Below are 26,892 nucleotides of genomic sequence, written 5' to 3'. Positions count from 1 at the left end.
TCACGGGAAATTAATGAAATATAAATTTGAAATCTATAACAAGGGTTTAGGATACATTTTTGGGCTTCTCAGGTAGCTCAGCTGGTAAAGGATTGACCTGCAATGCAGGAGACCCTGGTTCAATTCCTGGATTGAGAAGATCCTCTGGAGAAGAGATAGGCTACTCATTCCAGTATTCTTGGGCTTCCCTGGTGGCTCAGACAGTAAAGAATCTGCCTGAAATGTGGGAGACGTGGGTTTGATCCCTGGGTTCGGAAGATCCTCTGGAGGAGGGCATGGCAGCCCATGCCACAGTGGAGACTGGTGGGCTACAGTCCATGGGGTTGCAGAGTGCTGGACACAACTGAGCGACTAAACACAGCACAGGATATATTTTATTGTTAAACAATTCTCTACAGTACCTGAATGGCCTAGTAGTTTTCCCTACTTTTTTTCAATTTAAGTCTGAAGAAAGAAAATTTAGAAAACTCAGCAGTTGCCACAGGACTGGACAAGGTCAGTTTTCATTCCAATCCCAAAGAAAAGCAATGCTAAAGAATGTTAAAACTATCACACAATTGTACTCATTTCATATGCTAGCAAGGTCATGCTCAAAATCCTCTAGGCTAGGCTTCAACAATACCTGAACCGATAACTTCCAGCTGTACAAGACGGTTTTAGAAATGGCAGAGAAACCAGAGATCAAATTGTCAACATCCATTGGAGCATAGAAAAAGCAAGAGAATTCCAGAAAAACCATCTACTTCTGTTTCATTGATTACACTAAAGCCTTTTACTCTGTGGATCACAACAAATTGTGGAAAATTCCTCAAGAGATGGGCATACCAGACCACGTAAACTGCCTCCTGAGAAACTTGTATGCAGGTCAAGAAGCAACAGTTAGAACTGGACATGGAACAACAGACTGATTCAAAATTAGTAAAGGAGTATATCAAGGTTGTATATTGTCACCCTGCTTATTTAACTTCTATGCATATTACATCATGCAAAATACCAGGCTAGATGAAGCACAAGCTGAAATCAAGATTGCCGAGAGAAATATCAGTAACCTCAGATATGCAGATGACACCACCCTAATGGTAGAAAGCAAAGAGGAACTAAAGAGCCTCTTGATGAAGGTGAAAGAGGAGAGAGTGAGAAAGCTCACTTAAAACTCAACGTTCAAAAAGCAAAGCCCATGGCATCCAGCTCCATCACTTCACAGCAAATAGATGGAGAAACAGTGGAAACAGTTACAGACTTTATTTTCTTGGGCTCCAAAATCGCTGTGGATGGTGACTGTGGCCATGAAATTAAAAGACTCTTTCTCCTTGAGAGAAAAGCTATGAAAAATCTAGACAGAGGATTAAAAAGCAGAGACATCATTTTGTTGACAAAGTCCATCTAGTCAAAGCTATGGTTTTTCAGTAGTCATGTATGGATGTAAGAGTTGGACCATAAAGAAGGCTGAATGCCAAAGAATTGATGCTTTCAAACTGCGATGTTGGAGAAGACTCCTGAGAATCCCTTGGACTGCATGAAGATCAAACCAGTCAATCCTAAAAGAAATCAAGCCTGAATATTCATTGGAACAACTGATGCTGAAGCTGAAGTTCCACTACTTTAGCCACCTGATGTAAAGAGCTGACTCATTGGAAAATACCCTGATGATGAGAAAGATTGAGGGTAGGAGGGAAGGGGAGGACAGAGGACAAGATGGTTGGATGGCACCACTGACTCAATGGAAATGAGTATGAGCAAACTCTGGGAGATAGTGAATGACAGGGAAGCCTGGTGTGCTACAGTCCACAGGGTCACAAAAAGTTGGACACAACTGAGCGATTCTGTATATAAGTTTATGAAGTTCAAATGAATTAGAAACAAGTGAAACATTTCTATTACATTATGCTTGTGAGTATAAGAATTATTTATAAACATACTTGGCAAAATACAACCATTTGAAAAACAATTTTTTTTAACCATTTAGATATTTGATAAAATAATGCACAAGCAGTTTCTTCTTCTCCAAATAGAATGAAAATGGATGACAGTGATAAAACAGTAGATTATCTTCAATATCCAGTCAAATTAATGTTAATTATAGATACTGGAGAGCAAATGAAATACACACATGTTTAAAATTTGCTTTGGCTTTGAGAAAGGAATAATAATTGCAATTATCTCCATTAATTGTGTATGCTTACTGTGTAGCTCAAAGAAATATGTTTCTCACTAAAAAAATTATTTTATTATAAATTATGTTTCATGAGAAGGAAGACTTTTGTTTGATTCACTATTCTATTCCTAGCAACTAATTAGGGCTCATAAAGTTCATTCATTAAATGCATACATATTGAGCTTCCATTGTGTGTCTGAACCTGTCCTAGATGCTGGATTCATAATTGACCAGCAGTGAGTAAATGAGAGAGAAAAAAAAAAGCAAAAACAAACAAACAAACCAACAAACAAACCCAAACCAAATGCCATAGCCCTATCTTTAAAGAGCTTACATTCTACTAGGAGAGATTGTAGGAAGCAACTAACTGAAATGTAAAGTAAGTCACATGGTGTTTAGTGATAAAGAAAACAGAGAAGGAAGATTGGGAAGCAAAAGTTGCATTTGAATAGGGTGCTTCTAATATTAGCATGGATGCTCTATTTATTATGGTTCCTGTTTCCGTGTTATATCTTTTACAACTGCCAACCTATTTGTATCTTTGAATCTAGAGTATATTTTCTGTTGACAGCATATAGTTTGATCTTATTTTATATCTAGCCTACAATCTCTGCCTTTTGATTAGAGTATTTAATCCATTAACATTTGATATTATCACTTGTGTAGTTGAATTTATATTTGCCTGATATTTTTACCTTCTAAATATTTCATGTTTATGTCTTTCTATTCCTTCTTTATTGCTTTATTTTGCATTATAAATATTTTCTAGCATAAAAATTTAGCTAATTTAATGAGATTCTCTAAATATAAAAAGTTATTATTCTAGAGCTTACCTGATTTACCTGAATTTATCAGAATAATCTTCATATTTTTACCGACAATATCAGTGAGATATAGAAACATTGCCTTTAAGGGTGGTCTCTCAGCACTCTTCTGCGTCCAAACTTTATTGAATACATCTGGTGAAGCCTACAAAAAAAACAACTTGTCAACAGGAAAAGACTCTCCTTTATCTCCCAGGGATTAAAAAGTCATGCCAGCATGCACTCTGTCTTTAAATATCTATGAAAAGTTAAACTGAGTTTTTCTTATGAACATTTGTGATTACTTCCTCCTCTTCCCGTAACTCTATCAATGATGATTTAATTCATTAGATTTCCTCACAAATTCAACCCTCTGATGGGCTCTGCAAAAACTATTATTATTTATATTATTTTATATATTCTTCTTGTTAGTTGTGTCAGTATTGTTGTCTTGTGATTGTGTCCTAATGTTGTAGCCACGCGTTCCGGGAAACAAACTCACTCAGAAGGACACTGTAGAGAGTGGAGTGCAGTTTATTACACCGCGGGCCAAGGCAGAGTCTCCTCTTAGCCAAAGACCCCAACCAGTTTTTGTGAAAACCTGATATACACTAAGTGTACGTGCTCAAACCCACCTCCCCAAATTCTCTGAAACTAGTCTGAACAAAGGAAAAGAACGACACAAAGTTAACCCATGATTCTCATATGCCTTAAGCCTAGGTAGTTAACAGTGGACAGTTATCAATAGGCCTGTGGTCATACCCCAATAAACATAATAGAATTTATGATTCTATTCGGTTACACAGATAATTCGGGTATTCTTTTAGGTGAATAGACTCTCCACCTAGAGCAGAGTGTATAGATAAGAGCCCTGGGGCTCTCCCATCTGGGGGAAAGGGAGGGTCTGGTTTCCAGTTGGTATGTCATTTCCATAGATACTAGGCATATAGCTCAAAGTCCACAGTCTAGCCCAAAATGGAGTCCTGCTTTCAAGATGGAGTCTGTTCTGTTTCCTCCTTCACTAAGTGGAAGTGAAAAATAATTTTTGCAACCAATGCAGAAATAAAAATCACATCGTTTTTATTTATAGTGGTGTCCACTGAAGAAAGGGGATGCCAAATTAAATTCAGTTTTATGAAGGTAATTATTTTAGGTGTCCAATAAGTATTTTTCAGATACCAGCTTTCAACCTTCTAAAGATTAAATTTAGGATAATGACATGAAATAATGGAAAGCACATCTTTAAAACAAGCTACTGTAAGTATTACTTCTCTCAATCATTTTTGGGGATGAACAACATAAATTTGACACCATTCCTAGAGTTCCTCGAGATGCTCAGGTCAGATTTAGAATGTTATGTTGGGTTATGCTACTGCTTTCAGAGGAAAAATTATAGAATAGTTCTGGTGATGGTTTGTGTGGAAGAGAAATGCTGGCCAGAACATAAAATGGCCTGGAAACTGTGCTATGAGGAACAATTAAGAGAATCCTGGATATGTTTTCAAAAAAAAAAGAAGAAAAGGAAGAAAAATGTCTTTATGTTTAAAGTTCTATCATGTGGAAGACTAGAATTGTTATAAATCTCTGCAGTTATCATCTCAGTACATAAATATTTCTCTGAATTTTAGATTATTTCCTCAGAATAAACATTTGTAATTTAAGTTATGAGTGTAAGCATGCTTAAGCTCATGAGTTACACCGCAAAATTACACTGTAGAAAGGTATAAATTTTTACTTCCACCGCCAGTACATGAATTCCTCTTCTACCACATCTCTACTTAGTATTTCGTATTTTTTTTTTTAATCTTTGCCAAAGTAATAGTTTAAAAAATGAACAAAGAATTAGGCTCCTTGTAGGAGATTTGCATTTTAAAAATTTACTGTTTTCTTGTTGTTCTCATTTCAAATATAAATTTCTGGGTTTTTATGAGGCTACATGCAAATTTTCCCTAGAGAAGAATCAATGAATCATACACTCTGGGATGCCAAAACACAATCTACTTCTCTTTCTCTTCAAGGAACTTTGTCATACCTCTGGCTCCTCCCTGAGTCCTGCCGAATGGTCTATGTGTTGGGTCTAGAGCCTCTAACATCACACAGAGTAGTTGTGTCAGTGCCAGAGAGAAACCTTTAAATGCCCATTTTCATTTTCAAACAATGGACTGGTTTTTTTCAGCTAGAATCCCCAAGTGGGTAATTGTTTCCAGGTACTTTAAAAAACTTGTGTTTTCGATTGAAATAAAAGATCCTGAGGATTTGAATTGTATTTAAATCCTGAGGAAATAGCAGCATTTACTATGGCAACATTGGAGAATCTAGAACAGGTGATACATTGCCTGGAGTTATTTTTGAAACATCTACTTTTTCTTAGTCTGGAGGTCATTCTGTGTGTTTCTGAAGCTGTTCAAAGAATTACTCAATGTGGCTTAGAAGGCACAGCAATACAAAGCATATGACAAAGCACCACAAACCAAAACCTTGTAACTTTTGGCCTTGGGATACCCATAAGGCTTGCTTCTCTTTTCCTCCAAAGAACAGTTAGAATTTGTCTTTTCAATTCTGAGCATTATGGGCTAAAAGTATTTGAAAATATATCTCTATGTTTTGCTCAGGGCTGGTTATCAAAATAAGACCTTCAAAAGAAGGGTCTTTTGATCTGAGTATTAAAGTAAGATTTATGTCTCCTATTCTATATCCTTTTGCAACCAATCTAAATACCTGTCAGGTTAATATACTGTTGTAGACACGTGTTCTGGGAAACAAACTCACTCAGAAGGACGATAGCAGATAGTGAAGTGCAATTTATTACACCACGGGCCGAAGGCAGAGTCTCCTCTTAGCCAAGGACACCGACCAGTTTCTGTGAAAATCTTATATGCCCTAAGTGTATGTGTTCAAACCTATCTCCCCAAATTCTCTGAAAATAGTCTGAACAAAGGAAAAGAAATATACAATCAAAGTTAACCCATTATTCATATGCCTTAAACCCATGATTCGTATGCCTTAAGCCTAGGTAGTTAACAGTGGACAATTATCAATAGGCCTGTGGTCATACCCCAATAAGCATAATAGAATTTATGATTCTATTTGGTTACACAGATAATTCGTGTATTCTTTTAGGCGATGGAGAGTCTAAATAGAAGCCCTGGGGCTCTTCCATGGTGGAGGGGGTGGGGATCTGGCTTTCCAGTTGGTATGTTGTTTCCGTAAATACTGGGCATATAGCTCAAAGTCCACAGTCTGGCCCAAGATGGAGTCCTGCTTTCAAGATGGAGTCTGTTCTGTCTGTTTCTTCCTTCAATATAATATTGTACCTTTTTTTTTTTTTTAAACAGAGAGAAGCCTCTGACCTTATACAATTAAAACTCTGATTTTCTACACTGATATCTATAAAAAGTGACCTGACTCTGAACTGACTCAGTTGAAACTCTGGAACTTGAGCTCTCAGTCCTAATTCTGGGTACTTGCCTCTGTTGTGCAAAGTACTCACCTTTCTTTCTGACTCCAGAAATAGCAAACAGGTTGCAAGAGACTTGGCTGAAGAAAGGTGGCACAGAATCCCTCTGTTCCTGATTATTGTCCATTTGGCTAGGGGCATGAAACTCTTTCCAAAGGAAAGATGACCTTTACTTCCAACCTATCTGTGTGGGTGGTTTTGGAAAAATAAAATACATCCATTAGCTTTTACCAAGGCTAAAGGGATTGGATAAAATTACAAGAGGTACAAATCCTTTTATAGGAACATTTAGGGCTATGAATAAAATGAAAAAAAAAAATGAGGTAAAACACAGTAGCAGTGGAAGAGAGAAATCAGAAAGGACCAACTCAGACTTAAAGAGAATGGGAGAGAGCTTAAGAGAATGGAGACGAGCTTTATCCTCTGCCTTAGACAAGGCAGGATAATTTATGAGTTGAAAATAGATATAAAAGCCAGAAAGCATGGATTTTTTGGGAGGGTTCAAGTAATATAATGCCCTCTTTTCTACTATCAGTAGCCTGCCTGATTCAGGGTTGAAGGAGAAAATAAAGTGATTGTTATACACATGGTTGTGCTGAGACATTGTAGACTCTCAATAAGCACAATTTCTGTGTTTGTATTTATTTACAATTTCTACAAATATTTATCAAGTACTTTTACCTACAAGACAACATACTAGGTATATGAAGCGCTGAGTGGCCCCAAAATATGATTAAGAAGTAAAAGAAACACAAACATATATATGGAGATATATATCCATAAATGACAAATAGGAGTAAATAAGTGGAACATAGAGATATATTATGAGTATGGCCTGGTATGAACATAGCCGATCTTGAGGTTCTAATTGTAAAATGATGGTATGGGCTGCTTAGCTAAAGATTGGACAGGAAAAAAAATATTAGAAAGCAAACTTTTAAATCCTGTTCTTGTGATGTGGTATAAGTCAAAGGTCCTGATCCTTCTAGGGAAGGAAAGCAGGCCAGATACAGAACCACATTTAATTCTAGATACATTTTTCTAAAATGATTGGTATTAGTCATTGTTGCTAGATTAGCCCTACTATTTATATAAATGGTTTTCTACAGGGAGTATGGTAAAGATATGACAAGAACTGTTTTGTTTTAGATATTTACTATCTCATAGGTGCTGAGGTTAGTGTATATTAATAAGAATGATCATAACTGGTTTTTGTTCTTAAAAACAGGAGCTTTTACACCTTTAGCTACATTTGTAGATATATTATTAGTTTATTGATGTCAAATTCCTTCTTTAATTATTCATAAGGTACATCTTGAAAGTCTATCTTCCTAACACCCACTTCCAATTTCCTGTTTTGAAAGTCATTTGCATCACTGGGCCAAGGGTTTCCCACTGAGGCCTGTTCTCTCTTGGTTGTAATGTAACTCCAAGGCTCTTTGCTTGTTCTTCTTTCTTTACCTCAGACTTCATTTAGTCACAGACCTTACATCTTCATCTGGAATCTAAACCTCACCTTAAATTGACTCCAGTTGATTTTTCTTTATCTCTCACCATTCTTCCAAATATTTTCTGTAGTCAAGTATGACTTTCTACTCAGGACATACTCCTGAGCTCCTATTTGTTTGGAGATATTTTAGTATTGGACCTTCATGCATGTTCGGAATCAGTTTATCAGCTGTGGTTTTTACCACACGTCCATCAGGGTATTCCTGTTCTGACCCAGACTTCACCTGCCCCTACCTGTTGACTGCCCAGCTGCTTGGAAAAGCCCCAGTGTACGTTTTACCATCTTGAGAGCACCATGCCCTTGCCAAGAATGGACCTTCAGAACAGTTTCAACATTTCCATTCTTCAGACATTTAAATGGGGCTGGGGTTTTGCAGCATAAGTAGCAGAGGAGAATATCCAACTGCCTCCTTGACCTTTCTGTTACACTTTTTAACTTGTACTTTCCAAACTCACAAACTCACAGATATTTCCACCAGTCTTTGCCTCTAAATTTCGGTATTAATTCCCTAGGCCTATCATAATGGAGAAAGCAATGGCATCCCACTCCAGTACTCTTGCCTGGAAAATCTCATGGACGGAGGAGCCTGGTAGGCTGCAGTCCATGGGGTCGCTAGGAGTCAGACACGACTGAGCGACTTCACTTTCACTTTTCACTTTTATGCATTGGTGAAGGAAATGGGAGCCCACTCCAGTGTTCTTGCCTGGAGAATCCCAGGGATGGGGGATCCTGGTGGGCTGCCATCTATGGGGTAACACAGAGTTGGACATGACTGAAACGACTTAGCAGCAGCAGCTGTCATAACATGTTACCACAGATTTGGTGGTTTACAACAGAAGTACAAAATCATGGTGCTGGCAGTGCTGTGCCGCCTCCAAGGATCTCAGGGAACAGCCTATTCCTTGCCTTTTCCAGCTTCCAGAGGCTCTAAATACTCCTTCGCATGTGGCTGCTTCACTTCGGTTTTTGCCTTTGTGGTCACATTTCGCCCTCCTCTTCCCTATGTTTCCTTGTTGTGTTTCTCTTATATAAATATTGGTCGTTGGATTTAGGATCCATCTAGATAATCCAGGATGATTTTAGCCCAAGATTTTTAACTTGGTTTTTGTCTTAAAATTAAAATGGTTGATAAATTCTTTTCAAAACAAAGTCACATTCAAAGTTCTGGTGATTTGAACATAGACATATCTTTTGGCGGGGGAGGGACAATTACCATTCAAATCATGGAAGCTCAAAATCATTAAAAGTCATCTAGTGAGGAAGACTCTACCCAGTGTCACAACAATGAACCCTGTGTTTTCCCTTTCTCTGTGAAGAGTCCTGCACATTCAAAACTTCATCTTCCCTCTTCCAATTACCTAAAATTAGCTCTTATGTATATGAAATAAGACAAACAGATTCTGATATGGTGTGAGAGTATGGTGGAGGAGATAGAAGCTAAAGAGGCAGAATTAAAACAAAGGCAAAGGCAAAGCCAAAGTTTTAATCAGAATGTCAAAAATATGTCAAATATATAAAACAAGTCCTTAACAAAATAAGACATTGGATGGTAAAATTAGTGTCTAGGAGAGTTCTGCCACATGTGGCATTGTGACACATGGGATAGGCTGAGCCATATAGGAATTTGTGCAAAAGTAGAAACTGACATTGTGATGCTTAGCATTTATGGTGGCAGTTGGTACAGTATCTTAAAAAGCTGCGTATTCATGGTCTGCAGTGTTAGATAAAAATTTAGGAATTCCCTAAGTAATAAGATAATGAGTCATATGCAAGCTTAAGGGAACACATTTTTCAAATAAATGATGTACATCTGTTTTAGATGCATATGTATGTGTAGATTGACTATTAAAGACATGTGAAAGTATTTTGTTGTTGTTGTTGTTTAGTGGCTAAGCCATGTCCACCGAACTATTGCTTACCTGGGTTAATAAATAAATAGATAAATAATCCCTATCTATGGGATTTCCCAGCCAAGAATACTGGAGTGGGTTGCCTTTTCATTCTCCAGGGGATCATCCCTACCCAGGGTTTGAACTCGTATTGACAGGCAGATTCTTTACCGTTGGAGAACTTTTTAAGGAAGCCCTAAAAAATATTTTATAAGAACTAACTTATGCAGATGACACCATCCTTAATGGCAGAAAGTGAAAAGGAACTAAAAAGCCTCTGGATGAAAGTGAAGGAGGAGAAAGAAAAAGTTGGCTTAAAGCTCAACATTCAGAAAACGAAGATCATGGCATCTAGTCCCATCACTTCATGGGAAATAGATGGGGAAACAGTGGAAACAGTGTCAGACTTTATTTTTGGGGGCTCCAAAATCACTGCAGATGGTGATTGCAGCCATGAAATTAAAAGATGCTTACTCCTTGGAAGGAAAGTTATGACCAACCTAGACAGCATATTCAAAAACAGAGACATTACTTTGCCAACAAAGGTTCGTCTAGTCAAGGCTATGGTTTTTCCAGTGGTCATGTATGGATGTGAGAGTTGGACTGTGAAGAAAGCTGAGCGCCGAAGAATTGATGCTTTTGAAATGTGGTGTTGGAGAAGACTCTTGAGAGTCCCTTGGTCTGCAAGGAGATCCAACCAGCCCATCCTAAAGGAGATCAGCCCTGGGTGTTCTTCAGAAGAAATGATGCTAAAGCTGAAACTCCAGTACTTTGGCCACCTCATGCGAAGCATTGATTCATTGGAAAAGACTTTGATGCTGGGAGGGATTGGGGGCAGGAGGAAAAGGGGACGACAGAGGATGAGATGGCTGGATGGCATCATCGACTTGATGGACATGAGTTTGAGGCAACTCCGGGAGTTGGTGATGGACAGGGAGGCCTGGGGTGCTGCGATTCATGGGGTCGCAAAGAGTCGGACATGGACTGAGTGACTGAACTGAACTGAAAATAATGTATGGTCCTGCCTTGGTTGAATGTTTTCTAATACTTCAATTAAATAAGCAATTTGAAGCATATCTTACCCCAAAGGTATAATATTCCTGTTAATATCTAGTAGCATAAATTCTGAATATTAAATAAATCCGAATGAATTTTTTTAACATTTATTAATAACTGCCCCAAATAATTTGGGTTTAAATCTAAAAAGCTAACAACAAAAGGGTATAAACATATAGGTACTGTACTAATCAATCATTTGCTACCCATACACTATATCAGTTTGAGTCCAGAAAACTTTTAACTTCCTGAATCGTACCCTCGCATCAAGAATTTTTCTGGATTCTGTCTTCAGAATACATATTCTCAGTGTTCAGAGTGTAGGCAGTGGACTAGCAGCAAAGACCTGAACTGGGAGTCAGTTAGAAGAGCAGAATCGTAGTGCTCCTGACCTATACTTACTAAATAAATGATACATATGTGTGTCTGTCTTTCTAAGGTCTAAGATTTTCTTAAGGACCTCTCTTCCAATTCTTTATATTTAATTAACATGTTGTCAATCCTAGTTTTTATTTATATTTGACGTAGTGGAATATGTGCCATTTTCTCAAAAGAGTAAAATAAAAATAGGGAATTATAAGAGTGATATTACTCAACTAATAGTCTCTATTTAATATTTGTTTTATTTAGATCCCCCAATTATTGAAGGAAACATGGAGGCAGCAAGAGCAGTGGATTTAATCCCATGGATGGAATATGAATTTCGTGTGGTAGCAACAAATACATTGGGTATAGGAGAGCCCAGTATACCATCAAACAAAATTAAAACAGATGGCGCTGGTATGTAGAAAAAATGTTTTAAAATTTAAAAGTTTTATAAATTCAGTGATACTTTAATACATAATTGAACATATTTGGAAATAATGCTGTGAAGTATGTAATTAAAAATGTATATATATGTATTTCACACATGTGTGCACATTATGTGCCAAGAAGTAAAAATCAAAAGAGAAGATACAAAGCTTTAAAATATTTTTACATAACTAATGGGAAAGAGGTAAATAAAGGCAAGTCTGTGATCCTCTAGACACTACTTAAATGACTTTGGTGTTTAGAATATAAGTGAAAGTGTTAGTCTCTCAGTCGTGTCTGACTGTTTGTGACCCCATGGACTGTAGCCCACCAGGCTCCTCTGTCCATGGAATTCCCCAAGTAAGAATACTGGAATGGGTTGCCTTTCCCTTCTCCAGGGGATCTTCCCTACCCAGGGATCAAACCTGGGTCTCCCACATTGCTGTCAGACTTTACCATCTGAGCCACCAGGGAAGCCCATTTAGAATATAAATTTTAATGTAAATTTTGAATCTTAACCAGGCAGAGTCATGTAAACAGTTTCCTTGATCTAGAAGGCTCACATTTTTTTCTGTCTGTCAGAGACATTTATAACTGAATGGTCACATGGATGGAAGTATGGGCAGGAGAGTAGGATGAGCAGGTTGTGGAGAGAAAGTGAAGGAGACTCTCAGATCTGTACACCTGGGGAGTCAGAGCACCTTAGAAATAGTCATGTTCTTTTGAGTATTAAGTGTCACTCTAAATGTGCTCTTTTCAGCTCAACCATAGCTATTCTTCCAATTTCGGTTCAATTTTTATGCTGAAAACCAACTCCATTTTAATAACTGTTCATACAAGAAATATTCCACTCTGTTTTCCTTCTCCCTTGCATTTCTGGGCAAAAATATTGTTCTGATTCTAATAATAACTTTTCTTTATCATTCCTTGTCTATGAAAAAGAAAATGTTTTGTAGACTCTCTGAGTCTGTTTATTTTTACTATGCCTTGCCAAACTTCAGTGCTTTATTTGGTGAAAAATATGTTAAATGGATGACAGAATGCCATTAAAATTCTGCTGTGTTATCTTAATAACGTTTATCCACATTTCTGGCTACATCAATCCCTTGGCCTAACATCTAAATATAATTATGAATTGTACTGTCTTTAGTTTTTAAAGCTAAATTATTCACGAAGACTGCCATCAGTAAACTCTCTCTTAAAGTTTCATGTAACTTCATGTAGTTTACCAGATAAAACAGATGATTCTATAATAAAAAAAGAATAGAAACACTAAAATACTGATCTATTCTGAGTATTTTCACATACGTTTCAGTTAATCCTCCTAATAATGTTTTAAGGTAGGTATTATATTGTTGTTATTGTTCAGTCGCCCAATTGTGTCTGACTCTGCAACGCCATGGACAGCAGCACACCAAGCTTCCCTGTCCCTCACCATCTCCTGGAGTTTGCCCAACTTCATGTCCATTTGATTGGAGATGGCATTCAACTATTTTATCCTCTGATGCCCTCTTTTCCTTCTGCCCTCAAGCTTTCCCAGAAGCAGGGACTTTTCCAATGATTCAGCTGTTCACATCAGTTGACCAAAATAAGAGCTTCAGCTTCAGCATCAGTCCTAATGAATATCCAGGGTTGATTTCCTTTAAGATTGACTGGTTTGATTTCCTTACAGTCCAAGGAACTCTCAGGAGTCTTCTCCAGCACCACAGTTCAAAGGCATCAATTCTTTGGCCCTCTGCCTTCTTTACAGTCCAGCTCTCACAAAACTACATGACCACTAGAAAGACCGTAGCCTTGACTATACTGACCTTTGTCTGCAGAGTGATTTCTCTGCTTTTCAACACACTGTCTAGATCTGTCATACCTTTCCTGCCAAGAAGCAATTGTCTTCTGATTTCATGGCTGTGGTCACTGGCCACAATGATTTTAAAGCCAAAATAGAGGAAATCTGTCATTGCTTCCACCTTTTCCTCTTCTATTTGCCGTGCGGTAATGGGGCCAAACGCCATGATCTTAGCTTTTTAATAGTTTTAATGGAAGGTACTATAATCCAATGCTCGTTAATAAGCAGTAGACTCAGAGACACTAAATAGTTTGCCTAGGTTGGTATAACTATTTTCAAGATTCAGAATTCAGATCCAGACCTGATACATTCAACTTTCTCTCTTAAAAGTGGTTTCTCAAGCAGGTTTAAAAAGCACAGTCATTTACATGAAATTTTATTAGTGTTCTAGTAGAAGTTCACATTTCATTCTCAATTACAAAAACATATGACTTAAATAACATTTTTTATTTGCCTTCATATATCCACCTGTGAAATGAACACAATTGTGTCTTTTACTCTACCTCACAGAAATCTCATTAGGATACAGAGATAATATAAATTGCAGCTTTAGAGAATGCAGATACCAGATAGCCAGGATCCTTGAGTTTGGTTTTTGTTATTAAAGCCTCCTATGTTTGTAATAGAAGCTTCTATGTGATGAACTGAACATAGTTGTCCCTTCTTGAAAATCAAAAATAAAAAAGAACTGGGACATTATCTGACTGGTGGTTTAAACCACATAATTCATGCTGAGAGGTCATGTACTTGCTTCAATAAGTATTCATTTTCTAAATAAAATTGCAAAAATATCAAATGATTAAGTCAGTCAAAATAAACCAATTTCAGTTTAAAATTATAACAGATTTACCTCAGATATAAGCTTTTTTTTTTTCTTTTTTTTAATTTCATGGAGCTTAATTAATTTCTGTCCTATGTTGACCAGTAAAATGTGAATTAATTCTAATCCAAGAATAACATTGTTCATGGGGAGGGAAGATATTTTCTCTGGCATTGACGATGTTAGTAGACCCTCCCTTTTCCTTCTGAGAAATTTTGTTACCAAAAAATTATTTATTTCAAAACTTATTGCTTTAATATACTTTGGTTGATCATCTGACCAGAATTATCGTAAGAATTTAGATTTTTTGATCTCAGGATAGAATCAGTTAAATGCAATGTTTTTAAGAGCAACAATAAAAATGTTCAGAGAGAAAGATTTAATCTAACTCTTTCATATGTGAATCTCTGAATATAATTTATATTTCATATTATATTTAAAAGACTAGAATACTTTTTGATGTACATTTTGCCAGGAGTTTTCATGTAACTCTGAAGACTTTCCAACCTTAATGTTTTCATATCTTTAGAAATGCTGGAACAATTTGTTTCAGAGTGATATCAAACCTAAAATTTTGGTAAGGTTATTACTTTCAACCAGTAACTTTTGGCATCACCTTCATTAAGTATCACCTCTAACATTATGTTTGCTGAAATGTATTTTGTTAAGGACTTAATTCTCTCTCTAGTGTGCTTGGAAAACAACTTCTCTTAAAAGCCTTCAAACACAAAACAAACACATGAAGCAGTAACAGTCTTATTCACAATGCAAGATATGATTCTATAGTGATATAGTGAAATGATGCATTCCTTTCAATTGTGAAAAAATAAAGCCTATATTCTGTAATACATTTGTTAACCTTTCATAAGAAAATATTTTAGATCCTTTATTAATTAACTTTATGCCTACTATCATTTATGTACTTTCTGTGTGTTATCTCAGAGTGCTAAACTCTCTACTTTCATTGCTCAATTTAATTCCCACAGTAACTTTATTCACTTGTATTATTATTTCTAATTTACAGACAAAGAAGTCAAGATCCCATTCAGTTAATGTGAAGCAGAGCTGGAATTCAAATTAAGCGCTTTGTAATAATAAAAGCTTTATTCCTAAACAACTTCCTAGAAGGACAATGTGCAGTATTAAAGTTCTGGGACATTGATCCTTTAGTAGACTATTAGTTCCATCATTTAAAATCTCTGTGATTGGAGACACATTACTCCACCTCCCTAAACCTCAATTTTTTCACCTCTAAGTGGAAATTATTTACCTTATGAAATCTTTTAATGATTAGAAACATGTAAGGAAAGCAAAGTTAGTACTTTTCAGTACGTAATATTTGCTGAATCAAATTTTTATTATGGTCTCAATGCTCATTTTATGCTTTAATAGGCTTATAAGAAAATATTATCTACTCTGTAATAAATCACCAGCTTTGGTAATGTTTCCATTTTTCTAAACATAATAGAGAATCATATAATTTCAATCATCTTACAAGAATATGTCTATATATTTAATACAATAAAATTCAACAGACTTTCTCTTTAATTGCTGTTTTTTCTTTCATCCTGTTTTTGAAAAATTGAGTATTCATAAAATTCATAAAATTACCCTTACAAAAAAATACTTTCTGAAACAGGGGGTTATTTGTCTTGTCATGTACCATTATATCAAGTCTCTAAGAGATGCCAACATTTGTTATATGAGATAAAGGCTAGTTCCCATTTGATGGGAAGGGTACTGTGTGCCTCATTGTGCTGACTGAAAGACAGGACATTATCTAATGCAGCATACACCCTTATCTGTCCAATTACTTAATGTTAAGATCACAAGGCACAGTTGGGTATATTCTTCGGTTTCAGACAAGTGCATTATAAAATGGATGGTCCCAAATGAAGAATTAGAAGATGTGTTTGTAACCCATTTAATTTTGAGTGTAAATGAGAGATAACAAAAGCATCCTTCAAAGTGATGTGTCACTGTAAGACCAAACCCTTATGGTTAATAGCTCTGTAGGTACAGTTGGCAAGTCAGTATCCTAAAATGGTATACTCAGGTTTGCTTTGAAAGCTTTTGCCATTTATTTACCAGACACAACTAAGAAGGACAAGAGAAAAAATACTATAACACTGGAATCAACGCTTTCATACCATGTTTAGAACTTAAATTTCGTGTCCAATGAAGATATTCTGCTCTTTCATATACTTTTATCTTTTAGATATGTTTGATAAAGAAGAATGATATCAAGAACATATTTAATAGCCAGTAAGATACTAAATTAACTTCAGTAGCTGTCACTAATAATACAATAGAAAAATCTTGTTTTAAAAGTGCTAACCTGAGTACCCAGTTAGGTGTGATATATAAAAATCCTCTCGGAGTTATATATGAGTCGTAATACACTGGACTTTCTTACATTCATTCATAAATTCATCTCGTCCTTCCCTCATACCTCAGTTGGCAAAGAATCTGTCTGCAATTCAGGAGACCCCAGTTGTAGAAGGGATAGGCTACCCACTCCAGTATTCTTGGGCTTTCCTTGTGGCTCAGCTGGTTAAGAATCCATCTTGTGGATGGATGTGGGAGACCTGGGTTGGATCCCTGGGTTGGGAAGATCCCCTAGAGAAGGAAAGGCTACTCACTCCAGTATTCTGGTCTGGAGAATTCCATGGACTATACAATCCATGGGGTCACACAGAGTCGGACATGACTGAGCGACTTTCACTTCGTACATTCATCCAGCAAACTGTTACCTGGGATTTTTTAATACATTGTAGACATTTAACATATGAATTAAAACTAGTTGTACATATTTAGCTTGTACTATATTAGCATCTTCAGGACTGAAATCAGATTTTATTCATATTGTAACTTTAGTGCTTAGCACAGCTTAGTATCTATAAGTGGTACTTAAAATTATTTGTAGGAAAAGAGAGGAACAAGAAGGAAAAGAGGATGGTTCTGGAAGTTGTAAATTAATAGAGGATAGTGAAAAGAAAAGTAGTGATCAAAGCTACAGTGATAATTGTATATAAAAATATAGACAAATCCATTAATAAATGCAATTTGTTTTGTTCAAAATAAAGTTAACATATGCATTAGATGCTTTTGTTTTTAATACAGTGAGATAAACTGGGAAGTGTTCATTCTTTCACTTAAATGAAATATCCATAATTGGTCTGAGTTCTTTATACTACTAATAAATTTACTATTTATTATGATTATTTCAGTTTGTAGCATTCTTTTCTGTCCATCTGAACTTTCTCCAGATTAGTTGTTTTTAGATTAACATTCCACTGAGAAATTAACAAATTTACTTTGTTACATGCTTTAAAATTTCCTGTTTGACAGCAAAACTTAGATTAATAAGCAAACAACAAATTTGGCCTGATAAGCCCTAAAGACATTAGTATTTTTGTGAACTATCTCAGACCCTATATCACTTTTATCTGATGTGTATATGCTAGATTGCTTCAGTTATCAGACTCTTTGCAATGCTATCGACCACAGCCTGCTAGGCTTCTCTGTCATGGGATTCTCCAGACAAGAATACTAGAGTGGGTCCCCATGCCCTCCCCCAGGGGATCTTCCTCACCTGCAAAGAGCATCAATTTAACATGGTCGATGCATTAAAATTGTTAGCAATGCGCTCCACCATCAGAACAGTAGATCTGTTATGGGCAACTCATTTGAATATCCAAATATGCAGTTCATTTGATTTTATTAATTTTTTGACTTTATTAATTTTATTAATCTCTTCAGAAAGAAAATATATTTACAGATAGAATAAAAGCAGATGTAAGTCTTTAATCACTTTGTCTGTCTAGATTCTAGAGTATTACTTGCCAGTTTGAATTTCTTACTAAAAAATTTGTTTTAAATCACAAATTTGATGCAAATTAAAATAAGAAGCTATTGGGTTAGCCAGGAAGTTTATTTAAGTTTTTCTGGATGATATTATGGAAAAACCCAAATGATTGTTTTTGATCGACCCAATATATCCATGGTAACTTTATCTCTGTAAAAATAGCTATTTAAATTAAAGCAATAATTAATAAGAACTGAATAATCAATATATTCTGTCAAGAGCCTCTACTACATGATTTTTATAATTTAGAATATGTCCCAAGGTGATTTGCATATTGTTAAATAAAATGCTAAGGTCCCCAAAGGTGCTTCTATGCAAATTATTTAAGTGCTAAATCTAAAAATAAAATTGACAGCATTAGTTTCATAACTTAGGAAAGATGAATCATGGTATTGGCTTGATTTTCTTTTAAAATATTTTCTAGATCTACAACTAAAATTCAAAAGCCACCCTATTAACGTCAGTAAGGAATCACTGTTAGACTGAAATCATGGCAAAAACATGAGTTACAAAACCTCAGTACTTTTAATTGTTTATTTGTGATTAATTCAAGAACTTTATATTTTTCAAAATATTTATTAAAATTATTTTTAATGATTTATCATTAAGAGAACACCTAGTTTGCTCACTGTTAAATGCCCTGGAGCCTAAAGTTAAATAAACTTCCTTGTGCTCAGGGTAATTTACTTCCTTGAACGGAATCACTATCTGACCAAGTCCAAGGCAGGACTAAATACAAATACAGAACAGCTAGCTGCTCAGATTCATGTCAGATGTATAGTCCAGTTCCCTTGTGAAAAACATGTCCCTTAGATGCTAAATTTACAACTGAACATTAAAGCTCAAAGAAGGAAATTAAATCAATTATTATTCCAAGTAAAGTATAAGAAACTCTGTTAAGCGATAGAGCCACTTTTATTTCTGAGCTTTTGTTTGTCTTGTTTTCAGCATAATGAACTCAATGGATGATCTTTGAAGAGCAAAATTATCTTTAGAATAAGTGTTATGAAATAGGAAAAACATTCACTATAACATAAGCAGACTATTTTTAGATCTTTTCTAAATAAGAAAGGTTCATATTGATTGTAATAAAAAGGATTATAGTGAAATGCTTTGGCAAATAATACTTGCCCTGATGAAGGCAATACCTGATTCAACAAATTCCAGTATAAAAAATTATTCTGGAGTTACTTTTGAAATTATTTGTCTGTCACCACAATATTTATACTTAAACACACAAGATTTGATTTATTCATTGATTGCAAGACAACATGCATTTTGTTTCTCTGTAGCACGTAGAGTTTAGGCTTCAGAACATGAGTTATGGAGTTTAAAGAATTTCCAAGAGTATTCTAATGTTTCAGCCTTCAATATGTGTAAGGTATAGTTCCAGACGAGACAATGAAGAAAGGAAGATGACCTCAACGGAGACAGGTTACCTTTATTCAGGCAAGGAGGGACAATAGTCGGTCTATCAACCAGGCTGAGCAGGTGCGGGATTAGGAAGGCTTCATATCTAAGGGGAGGTTTTGCAGAAGTGATTTGGGAAGATTTAGTCAGGTGGGGCCTCTGGGTAATCTTTAGCTGAGATGGCAGTTTGGGGATAAACAGGGTCGGCCGGATGGGCAGGGTCCCGGGCAGGGGTTGGGGGGTCCCAGGCTGATGCAATCTGCCCTGAGTATCAGGGTGGGACTTAAAATTTAGTTTTGTCATCCCCAAGTCAGATGGTTCAGCAAGGGCCCTTGAAGTTGTTATCTTCTCTTCTAGGCCTGAGGACTCCTTTAATATGTATTTCATCTAAAGTGCTACAAGTAAATTAACTTTTAACACCCCCATGCACTAAATTTAATTTCTAACTCTCATGTAGTGACAGTTGAATTAAAAAATCTCTCAAACTTCACATTAATTTCTTAATCTGAAAAGTAAACCATATAATTTTATAGATATAAAAAAATCTTCCATTTTGTTTGTTTCTGTATAATTACTATAAATAGTTCAGCAAAGAATTTTCATAACTAACATAGAGGAAATTTTGAAGTATTTGAGAATCATGGTTACATTAGGATCTGTAAATAAATACTCTCTCCAAGGTGTTGCTGTTTCCTTTTGAAAGGACTATTTGGAAAGTCAAGGAAGAAATGACATTTCATCTGTTCTTTAAAATTTTAAGAGAACTGGAAATAATATCTCAGACTAAGTCATAGCAGTTGTGTGGGAAAAATGTGTGTTCACAGTAAAGACACGGTCTTCTTCCGTGTAGCTGGGTAGCTGGTCTCCAAGTGCTTGGAGTACAGGAATAAACTGCTTTAATATTTATCTGTACAACTCCAATTAGATGCAAATCCAATAAGATGTAGCCTATAATAAGATACAGTATTTAATCTCATTTTTTAGTTGTGTTCAACTGTTTTGTAATCTATGGACTATAGGTTTTCAAAGAAATAAAACATGGGAAAGCAAATCTGCATCACTATCTTTTGTTGAAGTAAACCAGCACATTCATTTTGTCCATGAGATTTCCCAGACAAAATTACTGAAGTGGGTTCCCATTTCCTTCTCCAGGGGATCTTCCCAACCTAGGGACTGAATCCATATCTTCTGCATTGTAGACAGATTCTTTGCCAGTGAACCACCTACAAATCTGATAGGAGAGAGAATAACTTGGAAAAAAACAAAAAGCCATTGGACTTGGTAGTTAAAAGCAATTTTGTGATTTTTGAGGGAGTGATTTCAGTAATATGAAGACATAGAAAACAGATTATGCATCGTTAAAAAGTGATTATAGAGTGAAGTACAAAAATGATTATTTGTATGTATCAGTTCTTTGCACCTCAGTGACAGGAAAGGGTGAGATGGCTTGGAGGTTAAGTGTAAAGCAGTATTATAGGATGATTTTTAAGGCTGAGAGATTTCAAAGGACACTGAAAAATCGAGTGATGTTATAAAAAGATAGAAGTAAGGGAGAACCCTGACAGGACAGGGTTCCTGAAGAGATTTAGGCATTGAAAATGAGAACACAAGAACAGTATTAGATTTGTAATGTTTCCAAATATCTTTGGGAAGCACAATCCTATGTTAACATGCATGCTCCATTTCTTAACAGTTATTTGTAGACTGAGGCATGAAACTAACCCAACAGTATGTTGTTAAAAGTTTATAGAGTTCAAAACAAGAGCTCTGAAATATTTTCCCAATAAAATGTGTCCAATCTTTCAAAATCATATTAAATGAAAGGACACAGAAAATAATTTAAAAAAGGGAAGGCAAATTTGCTTCACTACCTTTTGGTGAAGGAAACCAGCACATTTCCTATAGCACTGAATTAATTTTTATCTTGGCAGAAAATCAGATTATTACAGCAACTCTGGGGCATTGTCATTATAATTGAGCATATTGTGTGCAGCTTGTCTTTTCTAGTAAAAGAAAAAAAAATGTGTACGGTTTCTAAGTGAATAAGAAATCTAACATCAGAAAAAATCACATGGCCTCTCTTTTGTGGTTTTATTTGTTTGTTTCAGCACCTAATGTGGCTCCTTCAGATGTAGGAGGTGGGGGTGGAAGCAACAGAGAACTGACCATAACATGGGCGGTAAGTGTTAAGAAGTTGCACATGTTATTTGTTGCTTTACCTACACTTAATCTCAAACCCATTTTGTTTCCTGAAATAAACAACAATGCCTCAAAAACAAATAAGAATAAATTACTGAAATATTTTTTTTTTCTCTAATGCATGCCAGATTTTGCCTAATTTACTATGGCTTAGTGTGCCATTCCCATGCAAAAATAAATTATTGATGCTATAGTATCTATAGGCCTAGGCTTAAAAGATTAAATAAACATTCAATTCTTTCATTCCAGAGACAAATGTACTCTGTACTCACTGTGGCCTCGTAACCCAATTGCAATTCATAATTTTTGCTCTGGACTTTCAAAATTTCAAAGATTCAGTTAAAAAATCTTTTGTATCAGCATCTGTTTTTAAATTGGCCCTTGCTCTCTGATTTGAAACTTACTTTCATCAGCACATATAATTTATCACTATAGGTCAGTCTTAGAAGGCCCCACAAATGACTTATTATTAAGGTATCCAAAATATTTTATTAAAATTTTATGACCCAAAGGGAGCTCTATATCAGAGATTATAATGTTTGGAAAATAATGCATCCTAGCTAGATTTTTGAAGAGACAGAGATATTGGGGATGGGGAAAACTTTGATAACATAAATGTGTCTGAATTAGATATCTGGCATTTATGTAGATAATATGCCTTATATAGCTCTATGTATCCATTAAATACTTTTAGTATTTAATCTCTGCTGATGGTCAAAGAACACAACTAAAACTCCAAAAAATTCCAAAAACTACAGAAATAACAAACAGGTTTTATTCTTTATGTGTGTCAAATTAATTTATACAATCAGTGGATATTTAGCCAAAGTTGACTTCACTCTGTATTGTATAATCATATTTTATACTTGTCATTACATCATATATTAAAATAGGATTTAGGAAAAAATTGCCTCTTCTTCATTCGAATCTCAAATGATTTGGCAGTTTTAGTGACAGTGTGATACACAAAAAGTGAAGATATTAGAAAATTTGAACATTTTACTTCTTTAGGTTTTATGTTCTCAACATGTATAGATATCTGCTTCACAATAAGATGAGAAGCTTGTCAAAACATTCAGATTGGAACTCATTTACCATAAATTTGAAATCAAGTCTCTCAGAACAGGACCAGAGAGTCACTACATTCTGAAAGCTCTGTAGCTAATTCTGATATGTTAGCCGCTCAGTCATATCTGACTTTTTGAGATACCATGAACTGTAGCCTGCCACGCTCCTCTGTCCATGGAATTCTTCAGGCAAGAATACTGGAATAGGTTACCATTCACTTCTCCAGGGGATCTTCCCAACCCAGGGATTGAACCTGGGTCTCTTACATTGCAGGCAGATTCTTTACCATCTGAGCCACCAGGGAAGCCCAATTCTGATATACTAAATTGGAAAAATTAAGTATAGAACTATCAATAAGAAAAAGAAATGTTTAAAGTCTGGTGGGAATGTTAGGCTATTCTGTCAATAATGTAAAATTATGTTATGTACCTCCTTGTGATCATGCTTTACAGTTTCTATATTGTGCAACCAAGAACAACTTCTTCTTCCTTTGAACTTTGTACATTTACATGCATCCCTGTTTCATAAGAATATTCAAGCTACTATGTTGTACTTAGTTAAACGTTTTCCCTCAATACACTTTAACTGTGATATTTCTGTGTAAAAAGCAAATATATAATGGCTAAAAAAGATTAAATGATGAATTCAGTTCAGTTCAGTCACTCAGTCGTGTCTGACTCTTTGCGACCCCATGAATTGCGGCACGCCAGGCCTCAGTAGAATTTGTTTTAAGTCAGAATTTTGGGCTGACATGGACATCTTTATTGAGTAATTGACATGTAAGAAGTTGCTCAGTCGTGTCCGATTCTTTGCGACCCCATGGAGCCTAGCCTACCAGGCTCCTCTGTCCATGGGATTTTCCAGGCAATAGTACTGGAGTGGATTGCCATTTCCTTCTCCAGGGGATCTTCCCGACCCAGGGATCGAACCCACGTCTCCCACATTATAGACAGACACTTACTGTCTGAGCCACCAGGGAAGTCCAATAAAAGCTCTAAGAAAATGTAAAACAGAGGTCTTTCTTCAGTATTAGAGTCAGACAGGGTGCCTAGCCAGTCACCTGCAGATGGAGGCAATGCTGTCTTTTTCTCATTTCTCCTTCTTTCTTTTTCTGTGGCCAGTTTCTACTGTTCAGTTGCAGTACGGATATTCCAGGGTATAGTTAACTTTCTTATTATAGTCTTTCAACTCTAAAGAAAGTCATTAACTTATCCATTGAATGAATACTACTTGAGACTTTGTTTAGGTTTTAGAGATAAAGAGGTAAATGAAACTGTCAATAACCCTGTTCTCATGAAACTTACGTTCTACTAGGCAAGAAAGACAATAAAGTAGACAACCAGTAAATATATAGTGTAGATCATAATAGTGTAAAAGAAGGAAAAAATGACTGGGGATGTTTTATATGGATTATTGCACAAAGAATCTTAAAATGGCAGATCCTGTGGCCAGGCAAAACACTGTAGCTTTTTAGCCTTCAGAAAGTGAGGGAAGAGCCTTTTGACTCAGGGAATGCACCCTTGATGGAAGAAACTGAAAGTAAAAAGACCCAGAGTGAGAGGTACCCCTCCCCCAGGGTGTTTCAGAAATAGTGAACTTGGTAAACAAAGTCTCACGTGTTGCAGCTCGTTTGTGCCAAATTTTTGTAGGCAGCTCTCACTTAGGAAATAAAAATGTTTTTACAGAAAGCTTGCTTCCATGTGTAGCATTTTTGTTTGCATATGATTTTCTTCCTGTTACCTGTATTGCTTAAACCTATTTAACATTTCAATTTCTATTTAGCCATTGTCAAGAGAATACCACTATGGCAACAATTTTGGTTACATAGTGGCATTTAAGCCATTTGATGGGGAAGAATGGAAAAAAGTGACAGTTACTAATCCAGATACTGGCCGCTATGTCCATAAAGATGAGACCATGCGTCCTTCCACTGCATTTCAAGTCAAAGTCAAAGCTTTCAACAACAAAGGAGATGGACCCTACAGTCTCACAGCTGTCATCCACTCCGCACAAGACGGTAGGTGAAAGAAAGGCCCCACTGACATGATGAGGGATTAAAAATCTGGTTCTCTAGTAGGCATTTTGTTTGCAGTCTTTTCAGTATTATTTTGAGCCAAGTCAGCATGTCAGTCTCTTTATCTAAATGACAAGAATGTTGCCAAAATATTTTTCATCCCTTAGATTGTGTTTATGATAGTTAGTAAATCGCCACTAAAATCGTTGGCTTAGACCCTATTCCTGATCTCTTAATTATAATTTAGCTGTCAGAAATTCTCTAGATTTGAGAACCTCAGTGTGCCTGTTCATTCATAAAATTCACTAATTTACCAACTCTTTAATATATTTAATTAATAATATAATGTTTTTATAAAATTTCTCCATTTAACTCAAAAATGTGTAATGTAGCATTTATGTAACTTTTTTTTGTCATTACAGCAGCATGTTCATTAGTGTTAGTCGCTCAATTGTGTACAATTCTTTGCGACTCCACAGACTGTAATCCACCAGACTCCTCTGTCCATGGAATTCTCCTGGCAAGAATACTAGAGTGGGTTGCCATTCCCTTCTCCAGGGGATCTTCCTTACCCAGGGATTAAACCAGGGTCTCCAACATTGCAGGCAGATTCTTTATCAACAGTAGCATCCTGGAATTTTATTAAAGGGAATTTAGGCATAATTCTGTGAAAAGGGGTCAGAAGGCCAATTGAAGTTTTTTTCTTGTATATAAAAATATATATGAAAGGGATAAAATTACTGATACTGGTTCTCTGTTTTTCTAGAAACTTTAATTGAACTGATCATGTTCCTGAAGAACTTTATATATCTGTGATAAATGATACATAGTTTTAAATGTAATTACTAATTTCTATGATTTCCTATTTAAGTTACTACATTTTTATTCTTTATTTTCCTATTTGAAAAGATAATACTTCCTTATTATACCTTTCTACTCATGTGCACTAGGTAAATAATTAATAATTAAAAGAGAAAATAGAACTTTTAATTGCTTTCTAACCTAACACATTTGTGCTTGAATAACTTTCACTTTGCACATGTGTGACAAGCAACAATGGAAGGGTTTTAAAACTTAAAGCTATGTGAAATATTCTTATGATTTCTTAGAGGAAAAGCATTATTTGTTAGTTTACCCAATTTACATTATGTTTGGTCCACAAGAAACATTTAGCTATCCCTGAAAGTTTATGCTCTATAGTCATAGATTTTTTAGCTTTCATATTTGTTAAAAATGTATATATTCAAATCATTCCACGATCTTTATTTCTAATACAAACATAAACAACTATCTTATATATGTATCTATGTACACACACTCTTTTTGAAAGATAAAACACATAGAAAAACAAGTATAAATTTCTAAACTTATAATCAATTCTGGACTTTTTAATCCTCGGTAATGAATTTTACATTTTCAAAACTAGCTCTTATTTGGAGAAATATTATAACTTGACTCAATCTTAATAGTTTGAATGACATATGTACAACTCACAGAGAAATGAAAATATAAAATATTTTACAAGTTATCTTCTCACTCAGTATCATTCCTAATGTTTTATTTGATGCTAAAGTAATCAGGTAAAGGTCATGCTTGTCATGTCTTTAGTTATGGCCATCTGTATTTAATTACATTTCTTTCCTAAATGTTTCAAAAGCCTCATAAAACCTGCATGTGCCGAAACTGGTATAAATGTTCATTTTCTCTTTTTCTGCTAAGAAATCAGTCATAGCACCACACATTTACCTTGTTTTGGAAAGACAACAGTGTTCACATGCAGGACACTTTAGCATAAAAGAGAATTATGGCTTATTAAGAAAAGACAATAAAAATTGATCACTCCTGATCATTCCTGCTTAAGATTTCCTTAGTTTCTTTGTGTAATTTTTGTAAGGGATATAGAGTACTTTTTTTTCACTGAACAGAGGCCTTTTTGATACATATTTGACTTGATGCCCAGTTGGAAGATTAGACTTGTAAAAGCTTTCCTGAGCCCTAGAAACAGTGA

The 26,892-nt window shown here is 35.5% G+C and overlaps 1 protein-coding gene across 1 annotated transcript in view; it reads left to right on the top strand.

Annotated features, from left to right (window-relative positions):
- Positions 1-26,892, top strand: part of CNTN1 (contactin 1) — a 169,265-nt gene that overhangs the window by 95,446 nt on the left and 46,927 nt on the right. The window contains exons 16-18 of the mRNA XM_068971443.1: positions 11,501-11,650; positions 21,712-21,782; positions 24,653-24,887. Of these exons, the coding sequence (XP_068827544.1) occupies positions 11,501-11,650; positions 21,712-21,782; positions 24,653-24,887 (456 nt within the window). The remainder of the gene's footprint in view (positions 1-11,500; positions 11,651-21,711; positions 21,783-24,652; positions 24,888-26,892) is intronic.

The sequence above is a fragment of the Capricornis sumatraensis genome, chromosome 4, assembly GCF_032405125.1.
Source record: "Capricornis sumatraensis isolate serow.1 chromosome 4, serow.2, whole genome shotgun sequence".
Classification (NCBI taxonomy): Eukaryota; Metazoa; Chordata; class Mammalia; order Artiodactyla; family Bovidae; genus Capricornis; species Capricornis sumatraensis.
This window is presented reverse-complemented; position numbering and strand designations above follow the sequence as displayed.